At 39.2% G+C, this 26,962-nt stretch overlaps 1 protein-coding gene across 1 annotated transcript in view; it reads left to right on the forward strand.

Moving 5' to 3' along the window:
- Nucleotides 1-26,645, forward strand: part of LOC120801197 (transmembrane protein 163-like) — a 62,203-nt gene extending 35,558 nt beyond the window's left edge. Inside the window, exons 3-8 of the mRNA XM_040147830.1 lie at nt 12,496-12,539; nt 13,821-13,912; nt 16,263-16,359; nt 23,702-23,813; nt 25,942-26,083; nt 26,340-26,645. Of these exons, the coding sequence (XP_040003764.1) occupies nt 12,496-12,539; nt 13,821-13,912; nt 16,263-16,359; nt 23,702-23,813; nt 25,942-26,083; nt 26,340-26,400 (548 nt within the window). The 3' untranslated portion in view covers nt 26,401-26,645. The remainder of the gene's footprint in view (nt 1-12,495; nt 12,540-13,820; nt 13,913-16,262; nt 16,360-23,701; nt 23,814-25,941; nt 26,084-26,339) is intronic.
- Nucleotides 26,646-26,962: the final 317 nt, after the last annotated feature.

Below are 26,962 nucleotides of genomic sequence, written 5' to 3' on the forward strand. Positions count from 1 at the left end.
GCTGGGCTACCGTGAGGGGAGAGGGCTGAGGGAGAGAGGGAGCCCAGCAGGGAGATGCAAGCAAAAGAAAGGGATGGTCAGGAATGTAGGGGTGTTAATGTAGGAAAGAAGAAATGAAAAGGCCAGTGAGAGCTGGGAAGGAGACAGAGGAGACAAATTAAGGAACCAAAATGAAAGGGATGGAAATAGATAGGGAGTGGTAGGAAAGAGCAATGAGAGGAAGGGAGGGAGAGTGGAAGGATGATTAATGGTAAAACAAAAGTGGGATGACGGGGGGAGATGAATGGGAGGATGAAGAAGACTGCAGCAACGAGAACATAAGAGAGACAGAGCACGAAGGGACGACAGGCAGGGACAGAGGGGACCAAGAGGGCCACCCACAAGGGGACAAAGATCGAACAGAGGATAGTAAAAGAGGGGAGGATAAAAAGAAGGAGGCAGGAGGGAACAAGGGGAGAGGAAGGGAGGGAGAGAGGAAGAATCCTAGTAGGGTTTTACGCAGGGTGAACTCAGCCAGAGTGCAAGGCACGGTGCAGAGTTTAGCCGAGCTGAGCAGTAGGTCCTGAATTATTAAACACAATATTTTGCAGCTGAGCAAGCGGCCGCAGCCATGTCGGATGTGTCTGCTGAGAAGGCTGTGTGTACGTGTGTGTAAATGTGTGTGACGCCTATATCAGTGTTTATATCTGCTCTGTGTGTTACCTTGGGCTTTTTTCTTAATGTTCTTATTATATGATATTTTATGTGCAATTGCTCGTTGCTTTTATATGCTCCCTTGTGTGTGTGCGTGTGTGTGTGTGTGTGTGTGTGTATGCCCATTTAGACCCCTTAATTAATGAGGAAGCAGTGTCCTGAGGGCTTTTGTTTTAACTCCATGTGGAGAGCAACCAGCAATTTAAGACACACACATACAGAAACAGACACACACGCAAACGTGCATGTGGTAATGGGTTTATACGCACAAATACTCCCCACTGACAGTACACTCACTCAACCTGGTCTTGCAGTAATTGCGTTTATATATTCCCAAAAAAAGTTTTTTCTCAATAATGTTGTAATGGGAAATGTAATCTCAGATGGATTATCTTCAAACCCAAAGTTTTTTCAGTGAATTAAATTATATATTTATGTGCTGCACCGGAGTCACAAGGAGGTGGTCAGTGTGGTTAGGGGCCAAACAAAGTGCAGGACTGTGACACCAGAGACCGGGTTTTGCATTGTGAGACCTGTCTGTTAGGTTTAGGCAACAAAACAGTTTGGTTAAGGTAAGGGAAGGATCATGGTTTCAGTTAAATTTTAATAAACACATTGTATTTCATTGTTCAAATCACTGTGATATTTCTTGTTTTGTGTGTGTTTAACCTATACATGATCCATTCCTAACCTAAACCAAGTACTGCCAGTGCCTAAACATAACCATAACAAAGTTTAATTATGCTGTAAGTCACTACAAGCCAGTATTGTATTGCAAAATCAGATATGTGGGCACAAAACAAATGCTATACGTCTTCGGAGAACATCTTACAAATACGTGTAGTATCAACATTTTTTGGACTTGCCAGATACTTCAATGAACAACATTTCCTCATTAGGTTCATAGGAAACGTAATCTGGCTGGAATTACATTTCCTTCAAAATGTAATTGCCGTTGCAAATTAGTTTTATATAAACATAACTTCAAGGCGCAAGTGTCCCATATCCAGACGAAAGCCAGATGAGATTTAAGGCACTTTCATTGACACCTAGCCAAATGCAGTATATCTCTTTGTTAGCCAGATCACAAATCTGATTGTATTCGTCTTGGGTTTCCTGGGCTTTATGTGAATCAGAGTTGGTCCTACTTCACTCCAGAAAGTGGTAAAAATTATCCTGAAGCTCCTCGCCGTCTACACCAAAAAGTCCACAAGAAGAACTTGTGCAATCTAGTTACAGGAACAGATAAGCTAGTGTTAGCTAGCTAAAAACTATCCATAAACTCACACCGACACATTGGTGATTCGATGTCAACAGACCACGACCTAGAAGTGTGATCTTCCCCCCTGACCTCACAGATCAATACGGTCACACATATAGATTATCAGGCAGTTGCACGGGTCACGGATAAGAGAAACAGCAAAAGCTCTCTGCGACTTCTGTACGATGCTATATGTTGAAATCAGTGGAGCTGCTTTTTCCTGTCGCCTTAATGAGACATTGAATTGTGAGACAGTTGATTTCAATTTAATTTTGGTTAAGTTCAGGGGACAGACCCTCTAAGTCTTTTTCCAAAGACTGCCTACTGATGTAGGGCCTACAGTAGTTAAACTTATAATTGTAATAATTAATAATAATAATCACTAGTGTGCATCTTGGAGACATGGATGCATTTATACTTTGTGAACATCTGATTAAAATGCATCTTAAATTAGCTCCTGACATCCATTTTGAAAGCTTCTTGCATATATTTACAGGTTTTTTTTCATGATGCAAGTGTAAATGTGGTCATATGGTTACTCACACATTTACATATCTTAATACACATGCATGTGTATTTGCAGCTGATTCCATTAATAGTTTTACATGAGTTTGTTTTCATGCTCAATGTGAGTCATTTGAATTTAACTCTCAAAACTTTTTAGAAGCTGTAACAGGCCATCTTGCACTTTCACGGACAAAAAAGGCAGTGAGTGAAAATTGAAGATGGCTGGAATTGAGATTTTTCCTGCACAAGATCTTCCACCTATTAAATCACTAGTACTGCGAATAGTGGAACAGTGATGTTCTTTTCCATTGCAACCCAGCTGCGCAATTTCAGCCCAGAAAGGTGTATTTGCATACAAATCTCCCTTTGTCCAGTTTTATTGATGCATAATTCATCCTCATTGTCTGCCCTCCTCCTTCCATGTCCCCTCCTCAACTCTCTAAACCTCTTCCCTTCCTCTCATCTCTGTCCAGCTCCCTCACTCCTCTCTCTCTTACCTGGCTTTGTTTATCATTCTGCAAGTAACAGATCTACCATCACCACATAGTGCAGAATTAAAATTAGCACCTTGTGAACTACACAACTGTACTCTAGACACTTTGAGTCTCTTTCATTATCTTGGGACCGCTAAGTGATTTTCCTTAGCTTCAATAAATGTGTCTATTGGGAGATTTTTTTTTCAGAACGCTAACACAGATGAGTCAATTCGATTAGATTGGGAGCTCAGAGAGTAACTGATTGGCAGTGTAAGAGTGGCTCAGTTCTTCTCCCTCTCTCTCTCTGTCTGTCTGTTGCTCGCTCACTCACACTGCCTCTCTGTCTTGCTCTAGTCACTCGGTTTGCCTGTCCATCTGCTGCCCTGTCTGCATCTCTTTTCATCTCTCTCCTTCTTGTTCCCTGTCTCCCAGATTAGTCCTCTACTTCTTGTGATGTAATTGAATTTCAGATCCCTGAATTGAGCTCTTGCCCTTGAGGACCAGAGAGGAGGACGTAATTACATCTCTGTTTGGCTGCAAATGATTCTACTAATTCGATATGGACTATTCCATACAGTCAGCAGCAGAGGTGGCTTGATGGATGATGAAACAGAAAGCAGTCTGTGTAGAAATTGTCTGTCTGGTCTACTGTATCTGTTGGCACACAGTTGGGCAAAAACTCAAGCATAAATCCAGTTTGAATTGTTATTGAGATCAAACACATCCACGTATATTTTTATAATATCACAGTTATTTCAGTATGAGTTTTATGCCAGTTGCAGTCATTGATAATAATGGAATATTGAGTCAATGAAAACTGTAGCTTGTTTAATTGCTAAAGTTAGTTTTAGTTCGGTAGGCTGTTCTGGAGGAATACACACTTTATTTAGTTTAACTCGTTTTTATGCAAAGATGGCACAGTATCCCTTTCCGCCCTAATGTTAGTTAGTTAGTTAGTTAGTTAGTTGAGGGGGTGGTCTTATGGTCCTGTAATTTGAAACTGTAGTCCGTAGTTGAGTAATACCCCAGTGGAGTCACTAGGAGATCGTTGGGGTGGATGGTGGGCTTACAAAGTGCACAACTGTCACACCAGAGACTGGGGTTCACATCCAGAGTCCCATCTGTGGTTAGGTTTAGGCAACGAAAGCACATGCTTAAGGTTAGGCAAAGATCGGGATTTTGGTTAAATGTAAATACACAATATGTCACGGTGAATTTTTTCCTTATCAAACCACAGTATTTAACCAAGTGCTGTGAGTGCCTAAACATAGCCATAAAAGGTTTAATAATACTGTTAAGTCACTACAAGTGGATATTGTACTGCATGTTCAGATATTCTGACAGAAAAAAATTAGTTGTCCTTGAACATCATAATGATATGTTCAGTGTCAAAGTGTTTGCGACTTGCCAGATACGTAAATTAATAACATTTCCTCAGTTAGATCGTCCAGAATGTGGCGGCGCATCCGATTTTCAATCAGCCTAAAGGGGTAAATCTCACTCTACTGCTCATTGACCTCCACTGAGCACCCATGGCCACCCAAGTCAAATTCAAGTCACCAATGCTTGCCTACAGAGTGACTTCAGGGTCTGCACCCATCTGCTTGAAGTCCATCATACAGGCTTATGCTCCTTCCTCGGTCACTGCGCTCGTCCGAGGAACGTCGTTTGGCATTGTCATCCCTACACACAAGGCAATCACAGTCCAGACTGTTCTTGTTTGCGGTTCCATGATTGTGGAACGTGCTACAAAATGCTCTCAGAGCAGGGGTGTTCCTCTCTATATTCAAGAATCTCCTGAAGACTTGTCTCTTCCGAGGGCACCTCCTCTCCTGGCAACTCTAGCATGCCTGAATGTCCAATTTTGGTGCACTTCTTTACCTGATCTCCTTGCACTTTGTCTTATTGAACGGATTTGCACTGCACTTACTTACTTTGCACTTACTTGAAAGTCTACTACTGTACCGAAGCTTTAGTGTTGTCCCTCACTTGTAAGTCGCCTTAGATAAAAGCATTTGCCAAATGAGTAAATGTAAATGTAATGTTATTACATAAAATGTAATCTGGTCACAATTACGTTTCCTTCGAAACGCATTTGCTTTTGCAGATTTTTTGTACATAAACATAATGTTTAGGAGATAGCATGCTGACTGTGCTAAGTTGATAATTATTCTAAGCTAAATTAGTCAATATTTTTATCAAAACATTTCAATGTGTAATGTGAGAGGGGTCAATAGTAGTGATGAACCCACAGAGAATCAGACTGAGTTCTATTTTGCATGTGCGCCATCTTCTAATGGGCCTCTTATGTACTCATTGAACTGGAGTTATATTCAAGTGCATCTAGTATCTAGCTAAAAAAGAAGGTATAAAGACCAACACAGAGACAAAAGGAGAGGAAATGTGGGACTTAACAGAATGCTAAAATGTGTCACTTGCATGTGCTAAATGGCAACTGTTTGCTAACACATTAGCCATAACAAATTTCTAAAGCCATAGTATGTCAGAGGTTTGTGTGATAACAAATCAATGCTTTGATGATCTTGCTTTATGATTAATAGTAAAGAATGCTGGATCAGAGTGTATCGGCCAGTCAAACAACTGTCTTATTCATCAACCTGACTTTCCTGATTTAATCTTTTTTATATGGTTTTATTTCCTAGACAAAATGACAATTTTCTACACAAATTGTCTGTCAAATAACAAATGACCAAAGCCCTTATAGGTCATCAGTGGAATAAATTTTAGCAGCACACCCATGCAGAGAACTCAAGCAACTTTATATACTTTGTAAATGAATATTCAATGTTTGCGTATTTTCTCTCACATGATTACATAAAGATTCCTTTGGTGTGTGTGTAGTAAGTTTGGATGACATATGGCATGTACTTTAGGTCAGATGTATGGGGTTTACACTGAAAGCTCTTGTCTCAAACATGTGTAATTATGTATATTGTCATATATTCAGAACAACTTAACTCAAGAAATATGAATCCTAATATGAGTATTGCGGACGCTTGTTATTTCTTGCACACAGGTCCCCAACACCCTCAAAGTCTGGTTTTGAATTGATGTCCAAACAGATGCTGCTTCATCTATCCATCCATCTTCTGCTTATAATCAGTGCTGAAAGAACACGGGGGGGCTGATAAGTGCTGGCGCTGGCACAAGTTCTTGCATAGCTCACGGATAATTAGTTTTACTGCTGCCAAGCCATTGCTCCAGCTATGGTGAGCTATGCGTGTGTTGGCAAGATATTTGAGTGGACTATGGGGAACCTAAAAAAGAAAGGAATAGAATAGAAATAGACAAAAAAGACTTTATGGCCACGTGTTTGATCGTAAACTGGCATAATCATCTGATTAGGGTTAGGATTAGCATTATGCTTTCTCATAATGAGTAAAGTGCCATAACAAAGGCAAAGAACTGACAGCTGTTTCAAAACACTAGTGATTAGTATATTTGCACACATCCTTGTTATTTTAGAGACAGGACACACACAGAGAACGCTATATTTGAGTGTTTCTCCTTGCTAGTCATTTGTACTTTTGCTTCTTCTTGCACCTTCTCATCTTTTTACACTTGAGTCCCCCTGTTCTGCTCCTCCAGCCCCTCCTCGATCATCACATCCACTTCTGTCCTCCTCTATTCCTAGTCAGCCTCTGCTTCTCCTGATCCTTCTATTTCTATATTTTTGTGTTTCTCCCAGTTCCTCCTCCTTCTCCTTTGTCTCCTTATATCCTTATGTATCCTTTTTTCTCCCTCTCCCACTCCATTTTCACCACCTCCTCCTCTCTGTTCCCCGTTATTTCTCCAGTCTTGTTAGTATTGGTCATGCATACTTGCCTCCCTGATTAACAACCCAAAGGATGTTACACAGAACAGTGTCTGCTCTCCTCATGAGAGGCATCGATTTGCTGGCAGGTAGTAACCGCACAGACGGCTGGCACGTCGAAATGAGCTTGAGAGCAGAAACTGGAATAATGAGGAAAAAAGGAAAGGAAAAAAGAAAGGAAAGGAAAAAATCCTACTGTGGTCAACTTAGTAACATATATGGAATCGAGGGAAGAATTCTGTGTTTATGGCTTGATGACCTTGTAACTATACTGTGTTTTTTTGAATTATGGTTAATGAAAGTAGAAATAAGCCCAAGGTAGTGACGAAGCTGAGGAGTCTTAAATGCTTCCCTAATGAGTTTCTAAACAGATGACACAGACAGAGAGAGGGGACATCTGTTCTTTATGGAGTTGAATACATTTAAAACATAGCAGAAAAAAAGAATATGTGTGTAAGTATGTGAATCTGTGCACGTGCGCAGGTGCAAAATCTCGGTCCCCAGTGAAAGTGCTGATTAACATTCTGGCTGACTCACTGCATTGCTTTTGAAGACAGAGGGTCAGAAAAATGATTTATCACCGCGGGATATTCAGAGAAAACATTCAGACTCTCGTGGACAGATTTTACCCAAAGAAGCAGTAAACATTTTTATTAATTTTTCCTTTTCAGGGAATTTATTTTCTATTTATAACTTTATATAACTCTATTTATTAGTTCCCTAGTAATGTGGAGTCTGTGTGATAATATGATACACTACACATTATCCACAGTATTATGTGAAAATGTTTCACATGGCTTTGAAGTTGCAAAAGTATGACATGGTTTTCCCCCGATCACAGACATGCTGTTTTCACAAGTTTAAAACATAGGCACTGGTCAGCCGTGTCAAAATTTCCCTCTGTAAAGGAACCAAATGTCTTAAATAAATATATACATAAATATTCTACTAACTAAATATTAAGAGCCAAATGATAATCTGCCAATAATCACCCTGTTATTTAGGCAAGACGTGGAATCGTATGTGTTCTTGAGTTGTACCAGCACAGTATACCAGATGAAAACCAAAAAACTAGGCTAATCCCATGACAGGGTTATGGGTAAGGGCTTCTCAGCCAGCAGATTTCAGCCCTGAACTCTATCAGAGGCTCTTTTGGAATGTAGACAGTCACACACAGAGGCTTTTAAAGCCAAGAGCCAATTATCACAGGTCACAACCTACCATGTCAATGGCTGTACACCCAATAGTGTGAAATCACAGTAAAGATAACACAGAGTGCACAATGGGTTTGAAAAAAGAAAAAGAGAGGAAGAAAGACCTTTCATCTTGCTTTTCTGTCACAGATTATGCCTCCATTTTTAAGAAAGTACTGGCCTGACTCCTCTAACAACTGGGAAATCCTGGACAAGGGTGCCCCTGAGCAAAGCATTAAGCGTTAAAGACTACCCACTAGGGTGGGATTATGGTTGTCCTGGGCAGATTCCTAGAACACGGGTGGCCGAGTAGCTAGGCTGTAAGGACCAATAATTTATCTGTACAGCTTTTATGTATGAAATCATGCACATACTCACTTGCAGGTGCAAACACAATCATGCACACAAACACACTCAGACCATCTGTTTGCATGCATATGTTGTCTACTTGGTCATCTGCCCAAGAGCCAATAGGGTCATGGAGCTGCTAAGCCAATAGTTCTTCATGTACTGATAGTTATTAACATTTATTTTGGGGAAGTCAAGGACCTGAATCAAAATAGGCAAGATCCTGGTGTGGTTTGTTTGCTCCTGATTCGGATCCAAGACAACATGTAACTGCTGTCTCATACTGGTTGAATGGGTCCATTGCAGGTTAAATGTTCACTCAGTACACCCAGATCATGGTGTGTGTGTTCCAATAACTCAAGAGTTTGACTTTCCTACATTTATGGTGAAAATTATAAAAAGGCAAAATTAAGTATGCCCTTATTAAAGCGACAACTTTTGTTCAACCTGCATCTCTCAACAGAGGGCTGACCTGTTTGGCCTGATCTGTCTTTTACACCAAATGTGATGACCCCTAGTGAGAGGAGGGCAGGGGGATGAGAGCTGGTCTCTCATCCAAAAGGCTTCTTCAGTTCTAACTGACTAGTGGGGAGTTCCAGGTATTTATCCTTTGGTGAGATCAGCAACAGGTGTGAGTCGTTGAGGTCACGTGAGTCGTTGACCCTCCTGGTCATCATGTGAGTCGTTAGTATCACATGGTTCAAGGTGTGGATGGGCGCTAACACCTTGAGGGTCGTTAGGGTGACAAGTGAATCGTTGACCCACCCTGCCATCATGTGAGTGGTCACAAGAGTCCTGGTGTGGATGGGTGTTCAGCTGTCTGTGGAGGGAACTTAGAACTGCTTTGTAGGTGGCTGACAGGTGGTGTCTCAGACCACCTCCTCTGTTTAGTGACAGATGTTCCAGATTGACAAAAATGGCTTCTTTAACTCCTCTTTCAAACCATCGATCTTCTCTGGCCTGAAAAGAGTATCCTTTGTCCTTAAGGTGCAGGTGGGCTGCTGAGTCCTGAAACATCTTCAAGAGCTTCAAGCAAGTCCAGTTGCCTTCGCGTAGCACTTACAGAATTCTTCCTTGATGCTGGACTCTACTATACTGTACGTCACATTACCTGTCTCCAGCTGAACCCTGCCCACAGACTTAACAGCACAGACAGAAATCTCTCAAAACTGATCAAAATTCGGCAGAAAATTGTGTATTCATATTTGACCCTTTTGCTTATGGTAAAATGCTGATTAAGAAAATATGTTTTCAGGGCCTGTAACAGTCTAATGATATTGAAGTTCATTTTTTTCACAATTCACACAAAACATTTTTCTCAATAGATCTGAAATCATATCTGATTTTAGAATATCTTTAAAAATATGCCTTTTCTATCATATTATTCTACCCAAATATTTCATTGTAATACTTCTCGTCTGACACTGTGTTCTCCGTTCCATCCGTGATGTATCTCACATCTTATAAAAACCATCCAGAAAAAGGAGATCTTAACTGATCAAACAATCTCAAGCAGGCAGTTCACCCCAAAACTGTACAGATCCTTTTTTGTGCTTCTGCTCGTAAGAGGCTTGGTAAAAACTGATCTCTGTGTGAATAAAGCATGACCTTTTGGTTTGTTATGGAGGTGCAGGAACCAAAACATGCACAAAGCAGAAAAAACCCAAATTGTGCAGACTTCCTACAGTCTCACAGTGCATTAATGGTATTGACCTATAAGTGTTAATATGACGTTTATTAGCATGTGATTTCAGTCTTAATTTCTTCCACCAAGAACAGAACACTCTTATGCTACATTGCTTACAATTATATGATTGAAAATCTGCTAACAATCCGCTTATAGCTTGGTTTGACACTGCTCAAACTGAGAAAAGGGTCTGGGTCTGGAGGCCTGGTGGAGCTTCAGAGATTCAGCACAATCTCTGTGTGTGAGAGTCAGTGAGAGTGTTTGTGCGTGTGAGAAAAGACAAACAAGAGAGCCGACGTGTGAGTAAGAAAAAGAGGGAGACGCTGGGTGAAGGACTGCAGGACAGACACAGAGACAGCATACTGTATGTGTGTGTGCAAGTATATGTGGGCAGTCATGTGTTATACACCCAGCCTGACTAGTGCCAGCTTTCTTGTATCAGGGGTCTGTCTTGGAGTGCCCTCTCATCTCCACTCCCTTTAATTCCCCCTTTTCATCTCTTTCCCCCTTGTCATCCTTTTTCCTTTCTTCTCCCCCACTGCGCTTCCCTTTTAATAATACACAGCAACTGTAGTTTACATTATTTGCTTAGATTTAAGCATTTATCAGTACCTGGCAAAATGCAGTGTCACACTGTTTCTGGCACTGTCACGCAGTGAAGTGTAGCCAGAATGAATAAAAGACAAAGCAGCCACCTCTCAAGGATGTGGCAAGAGACACGGAGACAATGAGGAAGGGAAAAAAAGAGATATATGTCAAAGGAAATCAGAATCTGAAAGTCTGAGAGAAAAGGTACGCCAGGAGAAAAGGTTGAGAAGATGACAAAGGCAAAGAACGAGTGAGGGGAAAAGATGAAAGCTCTGTTCACTTGAAACCAACTCCCAGCTTGCCCTCAAATCTCCTGTTACCATGGTGATTCAACTGCTGATAAGTTGTCCCCTGAGACTCTGTCCTGAAAACACAGGGGGAGAGAAGGGAAAAAGAGAGAGAGAGAGAAACACAAGGAGAGGCAGAAGGGCAAAATAGCACAGGTGGGCTAGACTAGGACTGCTCTGCAATGAATGTAAACTACCCTTTACCCAATTCATGCAAACAGCCAGGGTCAATGGAGTCTTCAGAACGTTCTTAATAAACATTTTTATTGTAGAACAATACCAAAGGTTCAGAAATGCCACAGTTATGTTATGAAAGTCATGGGTTAAAATCAAGTTATGAATGATGCTCAGATATTTTGTCTGGAATATCACCCAGATGTTTTTCAGCCTGTCTGACATCATGTACTTAGTCTAAATAGAATAACAGTATCTAAATCCTTACTCCATATGAAAACACAAACATATGCAGAATTTAAAGCTGAACTGATTAATATTTTTATATGAACAATGGATCCAATGACTATGTGTTATGTAAAAAGTGTCGCCCCTATGAACCCGCAGATGATTATCACCCAACTCTGCTGTGAGTGCTTTCACAACTTCTAGCTCATTGATTTGGTTTTACTGCCTGCAACATTAATGCTTCGGTTCACCGGTGTCATCAACCTTGTTTAAAGATGCAACAGGCAGCTATTTTCAACAAAAAACCTCTGATAACCTCGCTGGCCCAGCGCCAAACAGCAGACAGCTGGTGAACATAGTGGAGCATTTACCAGCTATGGAGCCAGATATTTCTCTCATTAGTTGTTGGAGACCAAATCAAAGCTCAACAGGGAGTGAATATTGGACTTACATTGATGGGGTGGCTGGGCACACGACTTCAAATGAATGCTAATGTTGCTTCATATCTGCTGGATGTGAAAACAGGCAACTGTTTGCTAACACATTAGCCATCTCAACTTAAGATGATAGAATTATATGTCACTGGTGTGTTTGTGGCTTGTTTTGCTAAGAAAACAACAACAAAAAAAAGATTTTTGAAAACTGATGAATGAAGAGGAAGGGTTTCCTATGGTATTTCACCTGCACACAGTTTTTTGAGAGTACTATTTTCTTCTTTCCAAGCATGTGTTGTTATATATGGAGAGCTCCTGATATGAATCATTCACCACCAAAGAAGCAGATGCTGCTATTTTCATCTGTTACAAAAAATGACACATTGAACAGTTTTACACCTCAAAATTGATATATCTGTTCCTTGATTAGCATACTCACTAGATACTGTTTTCTCTTGATATTCTGAAACTTTCCTTTGTGTACGTGTCCTGTTGTCATTTTGTAAATCACAGTGGCTTTTCATCGTGTTGTCTTGCTTAATAACAATAAAGAACTCAAGGTGAAACCCCTCATTATCCTGTAATGTTTCATCATGTAATTATTTTTCATTCTGCATTAATGACTTATTGTTTATGGCTTACATGAAAATGTTATGTTAATGCAATTTGAAATATGGCATCAAAATGAATAGTATCTTGTAGACAGCTAAATTTAAAGAAATAACTGGCGTCACTGCTCTCTCTCTCTCTCTCTCTATCTCTCTCTCTCACTCTCTCTCCACAGCTGTATCATTCATGAGACACAGCGCATCAGCCTTTGGATTTGCCGTGAGTTCCACCTTCCTTCTTCCCTCCATTTCCATTGATCAATTAATCATAACTTGGGTCTTTTGATTTATTAATGAATGCCGGTACCAAACTGTTATTGGTCCGTTTGTCTCCAAGGTAACAGGACAGAGAAGAGGCACTGAGCATAGAGCCCAGGTTGAATGTCAAAATGCTGCCTGTGTTTGCTAAGCAGATCTGCTGGTTTTTAACAAAATAAGGCGTCTCATTATTTATAGGAAGTGACTGAGAATTTGATTAGTTTAAAAAAAATAAGACAGTGACGTTAAAGTGAAATCATCCAAGCTTTAGGCCAGTGAGGGAAAATGTGATTAGCTTAATGTGACTCAAATATTATAAATTGTAATCTGCAGTGCTAGCTATCTCTTTATTAAAAATGGGATTGTAATTATCAAGTGCTCGACTGTCTATGACAGTTTTAATAAAGTGGTACGAAGAAAATGCAAAGGGGTTAGATCACAGCAACTGATCATTGGTAGCTTTCGCTACTACGATGTTGAGAGGTGACAGTTTTTTCTTTTAGCTTTTATAAGTACATTATGTGACTTGAATGAAATGAAATGATAATGATCAAGCCATATTTAATGATACAGCTTCAGGGGAGATAAGACTTTCTTTAGTCTTCTTTGAGAAAGGTTAACTGAAAAATGAAGCACAAACTCATATATCACCGTGATTTCCCTGCAGTCCCTTGGTTATGCAATACATTTTAAAACACCTGTATGTTTTACATATAGCAAGTCTTAAGTGGTACTTTAAAACCACTGAGACATCTTAAATGATACAGTATATAACTGAGTAAGTGCCCAGAAGATCAAGTGCCTATTTTTATTCTGTTCTGTTCGAGTAAAGATATTATTAAGTGCACTTTTTAGGTTGCATGATAGTTACAGAGAATTACAATTCCACAGGATGTTCACCACGCTCGTAAAATACATGAGGTATTTTTATTTCCAACACCACAGATAAGATATTTCCCTACACGAGCCACGATACATTTGATGATTTTCAAGTGTTAAGGTGCAAGTAGTTTTCAGCTCTTGGTATTTTCTAAAACAGAATATATTATATTTGTTTGTCATATTGAACACAAGATGTGTTCGTCTGTGCAAACACAGAGGTGTTAACTAAGCTGCTATTGGAAACATACTCTTTCTTAAGAACAAACATTGTATTATTCCAATGCTGCAGCTGCTATCCTACCTTGCAGCTTTCCTCTCTTCCTCTCTCTCCTTGGTTACATGGGTTCTTTTTCTGCTGTAGTTCGATGCCACGCTGGATGTCATGTCATCAGTCATTGTCCTCTGGCGCTACAGCAATGCAGCAGCAGTGCACTCTGCACACAGAGAGTATATGTGAGTACAAAACACAGTGCTGATCTTAATTAATGTTTGATTAGTAATACGTCTGCATCAAAGCAAGAGCTTCTGCATTTCTCTGAATTTATTCATCTATTCACCATTCTATCTATCGCATTTATCTGTTCTTTCTTCAATTTTTTGTGTACAAATCCCCCTTATTTTGATTCAAAATGCAAATCCAAAAACCAAATCTAGTTTTGCAATGGTTTCTGATGCTGTTAGACGTTTTTTTATAAGGTATTATGTTCACTATTTCTTATGATTGATTTCACTTAATGATGTGAACATAGCATCTACTGTAGCTGTTGAAGATAAAGAGATGTGGGAGAGAGGATGAATGGATGCAGAGAAGTGTGGGGATCTGTTTCTCAGTCGTTAGATAGATGGCAAAGGGGAAAAACCAACCAACATAAAGTCTCTGGTTATTGGGCCACTGTGAGCCACTGGAACGACTGAATGTTTCCTGGTATAGAATCTCCAAGTGTCTGGACTCTACTGGAGAGATGAACACCATTCTTCTGAAAGATATTCCCTCATTTGGTGTTTTGATGATGGTGGTGAACAGTGCCGCCTAACATATCATTTCACAGATTCAAGAGCATGCAGGAGTTCTGAATGACTGCTAACAGGAGATTCTCATATCACTGGCATTTAGATTTTTCGCGTTGTTGTGGCTTTAAGGATTCAAACCCCAGTCTTTTCAGTTATGTTGGGCATACCCAGCTGGACAGTTCGGAAAAATACTGAAAAAAAAGGATTTTTTAATGCAGATTTCTTCATTTGAGGTTTAGAGGGAGTAGAATAATACATTAAAAAAGTAATTTACTGTACAATATGTCCCTGTACACTACTGCTAAACACAAACCTGTTAATCCATCCGTTATCAGGCCTGCTAGGGCTCAGCTGAGTCCATCAAGTGGCTGTCAGGTTGCACAGAGCCTTGTTCATTTTACAACAGCACCTCTGCTTAGCTCAGATGTGTCGCAGATGATGAAAGACTGAGCTGCCACTCTACCATTCATTAACATACATGGACTCTCTCTTTCTCTCACACACACACACACACACACACACACACACACACACACACTTTACATACACATACATATGAATCACATATACACGCACACTAGGACTGAGACCATGTATCTCACATACATGACCCATTTGTTGAAGACAGAATAGTGGTTGTAGAAGAGGGCAGAGTCAGAGAATTTTTCTGGAGGTTGGTACATGTTTTCCTATGTTACTGTACGTAGGAATGAGATAACTGAGAAAAAAGATGCAAAGAGACAGGGAGATAGGGGGATATCTACGCCCATTTTTAGCAAGTTTGGGGCAAATAGATGAAGAGATATGATAGTGTTGAATGGAGAGTGAAGAGCTATGTCTTTTCCCCATGTGGTCTGTAGGTAAGTGGGAGTCATGTTGTTGTCCTAGTTACTTTTTTAATGCTTGCATGCTTCTATGCTTCTGCACTTAATACTTTCATTTGTCTTTCTGGAACTCAGAATTACCATGACTCCAAAATGAAAGTGATTTTTCCAGTGTGCCATGGACTCAAACATTTCTCTCTTTAAAAGTTGCCTTTTCTCAGGGAATCATGGCAGTTTTATTATGACCAACCACTGTCAAAATCAGCAAAGCAGAAACAACACATCGCTGCACCTGTCAAGATACCCTGTCTCTGTTCTGTGGTGAGATAGATGGGAGACAGACACTGTAATTTGGGCCCAACAGATGTGTCAGAGGAAGAAAGACTTTAAATGATCAAGCAATGGAGAGGTAGTGAGTCCCAAACTTATTCCATTGCTGCCAGAGCGAGGGAGTGTCCATAGGCAAGTTGCATCACCCCCTAAAAACATTCACCTCAGTATCCCCTATATTTTTTTAAAAACACATTTTTGGAGAAGATTGGTTTTGAAGTCAGATGTAACATTGCACACTGAGCACTCTGCCTGACAAAGTGTCATGTGGCTAATTTTATCATTAGCCTGTGAAATTAACTCTAGTGTTTAGGTTAATTGAAGGGACATAATGGATCATTAGGCTTACCACTTCCATGACATGGTGGAAACCTTTCCTAGTTTGCCAGACTGTAAGAGGCCACTGCCAGTATCATTTACAACTGTATATGTCAGGTCTCTATGAACGTTTATTCGGGTCTTTGCTGCAGCAGGAAAATTAAAAATGATCCCGATTCCAATGCAAGAGAAAGAAACAAGAACTTGGATAAAGTTTGACTGCTCTTGTGTTAACTACTCATAGGTTGTTGCTTTGGCTCAACTTTACGTAAAAAACGTACACCTAACGTTCAACTTCTCTGCCCGTCTGTCTGTTGCAGAGCATGTGTAGTCCTTGGGATTGTGTTTGTTCTCTCCTCCATGTGCATCCTTGGAAAGGCCATCCATGATCTGGCTACCAGGATGCCACCAGAAGTGGTAAGACCACATATAAACATACATACACATATTCAGCCACACACATATGTTCATATTAGAAAATAATCAAGTACACAATTTACTTTCAATGCCAGTGCAAGAATTGTGTGACATGTATGTAGTGTGGTTAAAGGTGAAGGTTTGGAGGTACCTGGTTTGACTTCTGTTTGGGCTTTCATAAACTGTATATATGATTTAGTAAACTGATATCAGATACATCCCAAGATTTTTCAAAACTGTCCAAATATTCACATTTTTTTAGTGAGTGGGTTGTAACAGGTGATTCTTGGCATCGGTATGTTGTGGGAGGACACCACAACATAAAAATTTACAGGGGGATTGTTGAATTACTTTGAACAAACTACATGTTAGTTTCAATTTGTGCAAACTTGACTCTTTAAATAAAACATTTACCTATTTCATACATATATCATAATGGCATATGAAATAAATGAGAGAGACACAGGTATATTTCCTGGGCCCATAAATGTAAATATGCTGATTATGATTTAACAATTATTTTTCAGAACTTTTTTGGTCCATAGTAAATAAATTGGTACTTAAATGGGTACAGTATTTTGACTCTTGACTCTCTACTATGGGTCAAACTCCAAAAAGGCTGGAGCCTACATTTCCTAGAATGCAATACAACATCTTGGGGCTTTCATTACACCCACCTCTTTCTCTTGAATATCCCTGATGATGTCATTAGTTTTTTTTTGGTTTTTTTATTTATTTATTCAGATTTGGAAAGCCAGAGACACAAAACCCATTATGCAACTGTTTTTACAGACTAACTCAGTACTCTTGAGTACTGACTCAGTGGAGGGCCCCTTTAAAGATATCCGGTGTCTTTATGTGATATAGTTGGCGATGTTATGCTGTGAAAATTTTTCTTATGTTTTCATGAAGTGTTCCTGTCCGGCACACAGAAGTACACAGTGCATATCCTGAATGGCTAGTGGGAAGACATGTGTTAGTCTGTCTTTGACATGACTACATAGCATCAAATGAATTTGAAGATGAGTTTTGCATGTGGCAGTTTCAATCCTGCTTAGGGCAGTACTTATTTATTTATAGAGTACTGTTTAATTCAAGGTTAAAACTTTTTTTTTTTTTAAAGATTGCCAGTGCCATGACAGTGCAGCTGTTTAAACTTAACCTTGGGCCTATTTATTTTCCACAGTGTTATATGAAAAGGACAATATTCATTAGGTACTGTATTTCCCCAACAATGTGCACAGTGTGTTTGTGAGAAAAGAGGCCAACACCGATGCAGGTGTGTTTGGGTTCATGGCAGCATGCACACCACATACAAAGATTTATAAAACTGCCATAACGGATGAATATCAAGTTCCATATGTGCTTAATTTGAATAAGTGCATATACATACAGTACATGCACACACAGACAACCACACACATACATATACACACCATATATTGTTGTGAGATAGGTATCTTTTTTAGCGCTGTTGCTGTTTTGATGTTGGAGCCCCCCTCCTTTCCATTTCTCTACTTTGCAAACTGCTATTTGGCTTGTAAATGATTTAACCCTCACCATCTGTCCATTTCACTAACCAGTGAAGCCAAGGCACAGAGGGAGTTCAGATTTTTACACTCCAAAAACACATGGTTATCTTAGGTTTCCTATTATGTATTTTCAGAGCTTTTAGATGCACTTCTTGATTTTGATATCGAGCCAGCAACGCTCCAAACCCCCCCAAAAACCTTCACATTTCACTGTTGATGTTTTTTAAACTCAATATAGTTCAGACATGAATTTCAAAACAGCAGTAAGCTGAGAAGAAATTTGAGACTTGGGGGCACTAATGGGCCCTTTAACAAAATCATAGAGTGTATCTTAAAGGTACCCTATGGAGTTTTCTTGTAAACAAACGAAAAAGTTTTCTCTATTTACTTGAGGCCGAACATATATGTTGAATACATGTCCCCTTTCATCATAAGCCATTTTTTTTCAGATATATTCACACCTGCATTGTTTATATCCATGTCCAGCTAGCAGTCTTCTTCTGCCTTATCTTCTCTGGTGTACTCCGTTCCTTGCTTGGGGTATTACCTCCAACTGTTGATCAGTGGAATATCGTGAAATTATATTCTATGTGTATAATATCATTAGTATCAATGTTGTTTTATTTCATATGCCATTATGATATATGTAGTAAATAGGTAAATGTTTTTTTTAAAGAGTCAAGTTTGCACAAATTGAAACTAACATGTAGTTTGTTCAAAGTAATTCAACGACCTCCCTGTAAATTTTTATGTTGTGGTGTCATAAAACTGCCTTATGTGTGTGGCGTGATTTCTTATTTTATATCGAGGCTCCAGTTCTGTCCTTATCCTGAAAACCCTCTCTTGAAACAATGCCAATGGGATGTATATCCTTGGATATAAATCCTTCTATTTTGTCGGTGATGGCCAATTTACAAGTCTCTGGTGTGACAAGGTTGTACAGTAAGTAAGGCAGATGCTTTTGACTCTTCATCTTTGTTGTTAATTTTGCCAGTTACGGTGTAGAACCCAAATTACTTCCACATACTGCTTCTCAGAAACCTCACAGTCAGCATGAACCTGTCTGCTACCGGTCCTCCATTTTTATTTATAAGTTGAGTTTACTGATAGGGCATGCTGATAAATAAATCATTTTTAGATAAACTACAGCCAATGGTTCGTTGTACTTATAGACTGTAAATTTTGAACTACAACCCTTTATGATTCAAATTTCAAATTAAACCCTCGTAGTAAATATGTTTATACTGTATTTCTGACCAAAACTGTTATAAAAGTTGCTTTACAGAAAGTCATTTTAAGCTGCGTTTAGACAGAAAGAGAAGCAAATTTTATTTCGCGTTAGTTGTTCAAATTTACTGATGGACTATTTTTGGACTCTGCCGTGTAAACACACATCCTCTTGTTGCTTTACATTGTAAAGCAGATTCAAAAAGCCCCAGGAAAAGTGTGAATCTTTCCCTCAAGCTGAAGCAATTTCACCTCATGGGGATGCGCCTTGGCAGTTCACAGCCCGAGACACATATAAAATTCGCCCCGCGTTCTGTCTGAACACACCTTTCGTCTTGGATTCACCCAGACTGCTGTCTCACAAACCACAATCTGTGTGCTACTACAGTAAATTAACTGAACGTTGAAAAGCCACGTAACAACAGACCCATTGGTTACCAAATTCACACACCCATAAGACAGGAGGACAACTGCTGAATCCGAAGACAAATAAATTCAAAAAAGTGAGAAACAGCAGATTAAGAGCAGAAGTAGGTAACGTGAAGAGAAAAACAGAGTTTTGGCATCCATGTGGATGTGATAAGATTTTAGGGAAGGGTAGATATGCAGGTCCAATGGGAGTTTCTATAATTATCTGTACTAGACAAACAAAGTTGTGTCTCGTTTTTAAGTTTTCATTTCATGTGTTCATTGTCACTAAAGCCTCTCTGACCACAAATGAAGAGAGATAAAGCCAAGAGACAGAAGCCAGTAGAAAAGCAAGTTGAGGTCAGCAGCTATTCTGCCGACTGTGTTTGATGCTCCAGTGCCATTATGTTAATAGAAACTGTGGGTGTTGAGTCTCAGAGGAGCTTCCTGACACCTGCAAGGGCCTATTACCACTGTCTGTCTCTTTGGCATTCTCTTTCTTACTTTCTCTATCTTTCGGGAATATTTCCAGCATCTCTTTCCCTTCCTTGTAACTTCTCGTACAATCTAGACTTGTTTCTTGAGAACACTTACCTAGCTCTACTACCTTTTTATTTTCAAATAAAATAAATGTGTATATTTTTATGTGTAGTAACATCATGCAAACCTTTAGAAATCTCTTTGGTCTCCATTCAAGGTTGTGAGAGATGACAACACATTCTGTACTGTCCTATTGTGGATTATTCTTAGCATGTAACCTACTATTTATAACTGGTTATCGGTTTGTTTTAGAGAGATCTCAGACATTTTTTTTTCTGGCAAAAACAGACTTCTTCACCAAGGTCTTCATCAGACAGCAGTGAGAGGTGATTTATTACAGCAGTAATCTCTTTATGTGCTCAGTTTGTATGTGTCTACAGGACAGCATGTGTGACAGAAAGAGCCGGACAGAAATTATGAAAAGAAAAAGAAAATGAGAGATTTAAGAGGGGCAGAAGAATCTGCAGTCTGAATATGACATTTCTCAGTCAGTGGTGTCATTGACAAAATTTTGTTTTGATATCCTGAATAAAATTGCAATACACTGTGAATACTGTAAAGTGGTGCTACCTTGAAGTATTGGGTTGTAAAATCCCACTGAGTGAACAGAGGGTGCAGAAAATCAGGAATCCTGATTCACGTCACGACCTAGGTTGCTGCTCTCATGGCAGGCTGTCTGCCTCTAGTGCCTGATTAAACACAGAGAACTGAGACTGGCTGTCCCTGGCCGCTGGAGGGAGAGAGGGCAACGCATACTGATGCATGTAATATATACATACGATACAAGCATGCCGTGACACGCAGATGACACTCAGATCTTGACCTTAATGAGATTTCCTCAATAAATGAAAACCCAAATAAGGAATCATCTGTAAAGAACAGAAAGGAATACCTGCCTCGTGGAATTGAGGGTGGAATTACGTGACATTAAAGGCAGATTATGAACTATGTAGGCTTTAATAATGTGTCCAAACTGTAAAATACAAACACAACACAAGCTCTTCTTCATTTGCCTCTATATAATTCAGGTAAATGGGAGTAATAAGGGAACCTGACCACGTAATCAAGGGCTTATAAAAGGCTCCCTTTTACTTATTTATTATATTTTTATATTTTTCCACTGTAGGAAAACTATAAGAAATTCTTACCATGGAACGAAAAAAGTAGTTCCCATGGCTTTTACACCACTTTATGCTAATAATCTCACAATGCAAGGTATCATGATTTATAAATGTGAAAAGTAACATTGTGCAACTCTACAGCTGTTAGTGATGACACAAAAAGATGATGATGCATAAGTGTCCGCCATAATGAATTACTGCTCTCTACACAGTAAATTAAGGTGCATCTATCATGTAGGAAATATTGAATGAGTGAGCAAGGGAGTCTGTGTTTTCACGGGTGTCAGTGGGTGCTACTTATTACGTTATCTCTCATCCCCTTGCTCCTTGCTTGAGGAGACATGAGCGGGGATAGAAGAGCGCTTCCTTTGCAGAAGTCTTTTATCGGATCGTCACACCCCTTTATTAGAAGCCTGTTAGTGACTGGACGATGCAGCTGATCGTACTGATCTGATACTACATCAGCACAGTTTTATACCAGGGGAAGGGGTGACGTCACTACCAAGTTTAGATTTCAAATATTTTTTAAATATGCAAAAATAAATAAAGCTTTGTTGGCTTATGCACTTTCAGTATCTGAGCAGTTACTTTATAAATTTTGATTTGATGGATCTGTTAACAATATAAATTCAAAATACAAGTTTTTAATGAATGTGCAGATGCTTGTCAAACTACTGCGCTAGCAGTAGTTATTATTTGGACAGTACATCACATTAATTTTGCAAATTCCAAACTCCAAAGCATACAAAGCTCTTACAACCTGCTGAGTGACAGCTGATCCAGCTGTGCCGTCATTATCAGGAACTGATGTTGCTTCAGATGATGGGTCAGCAGAAAGGACGTGCAATTTCGCTAAAAACTTGTTTACTTGACATTAAATGAGGTCACCAAACATAATGGACCAATAAGAAATACATACTTTTCTTTTACCCAAACCAGTGCAACATAAGTAGATCAAGTCCAGTCTTTCCTGATCTTAAACAATCTGTCAATTAATGGATTAGTTGATTGAAAGATAATTAATTGGCAACTATCTTGATAATCTTGATATCTTGAGTCATTTTTAAAGGTGCTATATATATGTTTTTGCTATTGCTAAATAGCCAAGGTTAGCATTAACAGCTTCAGCCATCGTTGCGTTTACAGGACAAGAGGTTAGAATACGTCCTCTGAGAAGCGCTACTACTTCATCCTCTCATGTTGGACTGAGGGCAGACTGGACGCTACCGTGACTCACTATAACAAAGTACTATTACGAGACAGGATGGGCCGAAGCTAGCTGGTTAGCATGCTAGCTTCAGCAGAGGAAAAGAAGCGATAGAAATAGAAACATAACAAGAGTTAACATTGGCGCTGCTTTCAACCACTGGAGACAGCACTTGGTGAGTAAAGGAATGAAGTTTCATGCTGAACTCGCAACTTTTATTCTAGACTGGTAAGTAAACAGCTGTTAATGCTAACATTGGCTAGAGATAGCAAAAACCTACATATACAGTAGCACCTTCAAGGAAAAAAAAATCCCCGATTCAGATGTGAATATTTACTGGTTTTCTTCATATATGATAGTAAACTAAGTATTTTTGGATTTTGGACTGTTGATTAGAGAAAATAAGAAATTTGAAGACATCATCCTGGGTTCTGGTAAATCAGTTAATCAAGAGAATAATTGGCAGATTAGTTAACAATGACATTTTTTTTTAGTTGCCAGCTTAGTCTTTACACGCCTACGCAGTCCAACAAGTTCCTTTTGCATAGAGAACATCGGAGGAGAAGTTCAGATAAAAAAGGAAGAAAAAAAAACCTATATCAAATAAGTCAAATTTCACAGTTTAGCAGTGGAGGATTACAGATTTCTAGTTTTAGTGTGTCAGAGCTGTAACCTACTTATTGAGTTTTAGTTTTTTTGATTTAATTTATGAGCATGTAAATCTAACAGACACACTGTACAGTTCTTGGCAATGAGAATATTTTGACACCAACCCGGCACAGATAATATTACATCTATTTGTGTAAGCAGAGGCCCACACTAGCCACGGCTGCTATACACTGGCTGATAGGTTGGATGTGTAATTTTATCCAAATATGTTATAACCAGTATATAATAGTTTCTCTCCTCCCTGTCTCTGTCCTCCTTTCCCTGTTGGGCTCATTAAATCTGATAGGGAGACACTGCTGGGTCAATTGTTGGTTTTTGCTGAGTCTCTTTGACACTTCAGTTGAAAACAGCAGACCCTTACTGCACTTAGAGGCAAATCTGTATGAATTTAGGTTGTTACACCAAGTTAAGCCTGTATATTTTATTAATGGTGGATCTGGCAAAAGCTTGGTGGACCATTCTGTTTCACAAATAATGTTGGTGCTGTCTTCACGGCCATACTGTGGCTTTTTCTCTATTTGTATGTTGTGTTTTTTTCTTTTGCTTTTCCTCCATTTTTGTCATCTTTAATTTATTTCATCCAACACACGTGTAACCACCTCCTCCCCTGCTATTTTCTTTCTAATTTTTTTCTTCAGGATGACTTCCTCTTCAGTGTGGCCATAGTGAGTGGACTCACATGTACTGTGCTGGCTGTGGCAAAGTTCATGTTGGGAAGAGTGCTGACTAGTCGGGCACTCATCACTGATGGTAAGATACAGACAACCACACACACACACACACACACACACACACACACACACACACACACACACACACACACACACACACACACACACACACACACACAGAGAGAGAGATGAATGTAAACAAATGAATAACACAACAATCAGTAATTCTTTCCACAGCTTTCAACTGACAACAGAATGACTATGGGAAAATGGAACTCACGCAGGGTTTGCAGATAAATGGTCTGGAAAATAGTATTTGTAGGTTTTGCATAACTAATTAGTCATTTCTTCAGACTTTCCTAGTTAACATTTATAGTCTGTATTTCTTTTCTTTTAAAAATACAGAGCAAAATTTAACTCTTCCTCATGCGCTCAGTTTTTAATGAGAAGTTCCTCAACCAAAGGAAATTACCAAACTGATTTAATAACTTGTTTTGGTTTTGAGTGAGGAAAATGAAAATGTTAAAATTTCCTGTCATTTTAACTGAAGAAAAGGTTAGGATTAGGTTGAATGCTACTTGTAAATAGAGAAATAACAAGATGGTGCCCAGCACAAACAAAAATAAATTAGAATATATTCATTTTTTTCATATTCAATATATTCATTTTATAGCATATCAATATGAAATAATAAAATTTAAATTAAAACACTTGCATCAAACACTAACTTCTGAATATTTACAGAGCTGGTATGTTTAAGATGTTTCCAAGTAATGTTAACACTCTTTTATGAACAATGGTAAAAGATGTTTTCAGACTTTTAACATATGTAAAACTAGCAATATCACAGTATAAAAGTACATTATTATTATCAGCAAAATGTACTTTAAGTATCAAAAGTAAAAGTGCTCATTATGACTCCTGCGGGAGTTATTACTTTTCAGAGGCAATTCAGTGTTTTAGCTCATCCAGAGGGAGGTCATTTTATTATTTATATGTGGTTGGGTAATTAAATTCACCGTACAACAATGCAGCACATTTTATATGCTCATTATAAGTGTTCAAAATCTTAATATGCAAAGTAACTAGTAGCTATAACTGCCAAATAAATGTGGTTGAGTAAAAAGGTACAATATTTCCCTCTGAAATGTTGTAAAGTAGAAGTATAAAGAATTATACAATCAAAAATCAAGTGTAAAAGGCCATTAGGGTTAGGGCACACTAACCTCAAATATAAAAACAAGCGTGACAACCAAAAGGAAACAGAATCCAAAGAATTAAAACCAAAACCACAAAGCAGAGTATATCGGTGCGTGCTTCAGTGTGTGACAGCTCCTTGCATAAACTGAAATGAAAGAAGTAATAGGTTATGACCCACTGGCTTCTCATAGACACATGCACAGGTGAACAAAAGTACAGCACACGCACAAACATACACACACATTCACAAACCCACACTGCTATCCCCAAGTCTCAGAACGCACAGGGCATCAATCCAGTAAACCTGAGGCTGCTGTTCTCAGAGCCTGGATATATTTCCCACAGGACTATACACTTACTGCAGGCGAAACAAGAACCCACTGTGCAAGCTTTCACACAAGGAGAAATGTAATTATAAAAGAACGTCAGCCGTTATACAGGGTAACTCAAGTATGGTCAAGGATTGTGCAGTCTATAACCATTCATATTTTAGTTTCAAAAATGACTCAAAACGAATGTTTGTCATCTACCACCTGCATGCTTAAAGGTCTAGTTAAAGGAATACTGTCACATTTTGGAAATACACTTATTTGCTTTCTTCCAAAGAGTTCCATGAGAGTATGAAATCCACTCTCATGTCTGTACAGCAGCCTGTTAGCTTAGCTTATTTTAGCTTAGCATAAAGACTGCAAACAGGGGGAAACAGCTAGCCTGGCTCTGTCCAAATGCAACAAAATTTTGCCCACCAGCACCTCTAAAGCTGGATACCGGGCGACTTCACTGTGACAACCGAACTCTAGGAAGTCACTACTCTCGGCCTGGCATAGTCTGGGATATAGGGTGGCGTCAATATCCCCATCCCCATCTAACTCTCCGTATTTCCCAAAATGTCATCAATAGATTGATGATACTTTGTCCTCAGGTGAAGGGATTACTGGTTCATTTCTTTTCTGTGTATCACTTTTGGAAAAACAGACATAATATTTTCCACATTTTGTGCGTTGCAGGGTTTAACTCTATGGTTGGAGCTATCATGGGATTTTCCATTCTGATCAGTGCCGAAGTCTTCAAGCACCATGCTGATGTCTGGTTTCTGGATGGCACCATTGGAGTTCTTATTGGACTCATCATTTTGGCATATGGGGTCAAGTAAGAGATAAACCAACAGCAGTCCTCTGTCCACATTTCTTTGACCTATTGATTTGAAATATTGAACCATTTCTCCTCAGTACATTTAGGTGCAATCCATATTCTATTAATGCCAGATTCACATGTCAACTTGACAGATCTGTACTAGCTGGGTTGATGAGTGCCGAGCTGCCAGGATGTGACATCCTGCAGAAGCTATAGTTTCTGCACATGTACGTTCTTACTTTCCTGTGAGACCCTGTTTCTGTCTCCACAGACTCCTGAAGGACATGGTGCCCCGTGTGAGACAGACGAGGAACTACGAACGCTTTGAGTGAGAGACATGTGTGTTGACCAGACGAACAGGTTCACACACACACAAATGCACACACACGCCCACATACCTGGCTGCCTCCTGCCCTTCGCCGTCTTCTTTCTGTCTTTCATATACACTTACATGCACACTTCACATGCACATATATACGGATGTTACACACTCATGTTCTAATACATGCATATATATACATATGCTGTATATACTGTACATAGTACATTCATACATGCAGACATAACATGCACACACACGCGCACACGCACAGAATTTGAGAGAATTTGAAGGAAAAGGACGCGATTGAATACCTCTCCCTTGAAAGAGAGCGCTTCAGTTCAGTTCTTTATTTCCACTCTTCTTCACTTTTTGTATATGAAACCACAAGTTTCAAAATTACACCTAACAAAGAGTTTTCGTTTTTTTCAACCTGGACACACAGCAGCTGCTGCTAAGATGAAACTGTTCGCACAACACAGCTGTCACAATGCAAGAAACTACAGTATATTGATTTGTCCTTGTGGGTTCAGCTATTGTCCTGGTGGGCATAATGTGGATCAAAATCAAAATTT

The sequence above is a fragment of the Xiphias gladius genome, chromosome 16 (genome assembly GCF_016859285.1).
Source record: "Xiphias gladius isolate SHS-SW01 ecotype Sanya breed wild chromosome 16, ASM1685928v1, whole genome shotgun sequence".
Taxonomy (NCBI): domain Eukaryota; kingdom Metazoa; phylum Chordata; class Actinopteri; order Istiophoriformes; family Xiphiidae; genus Xiphias; species Xiphias gladius.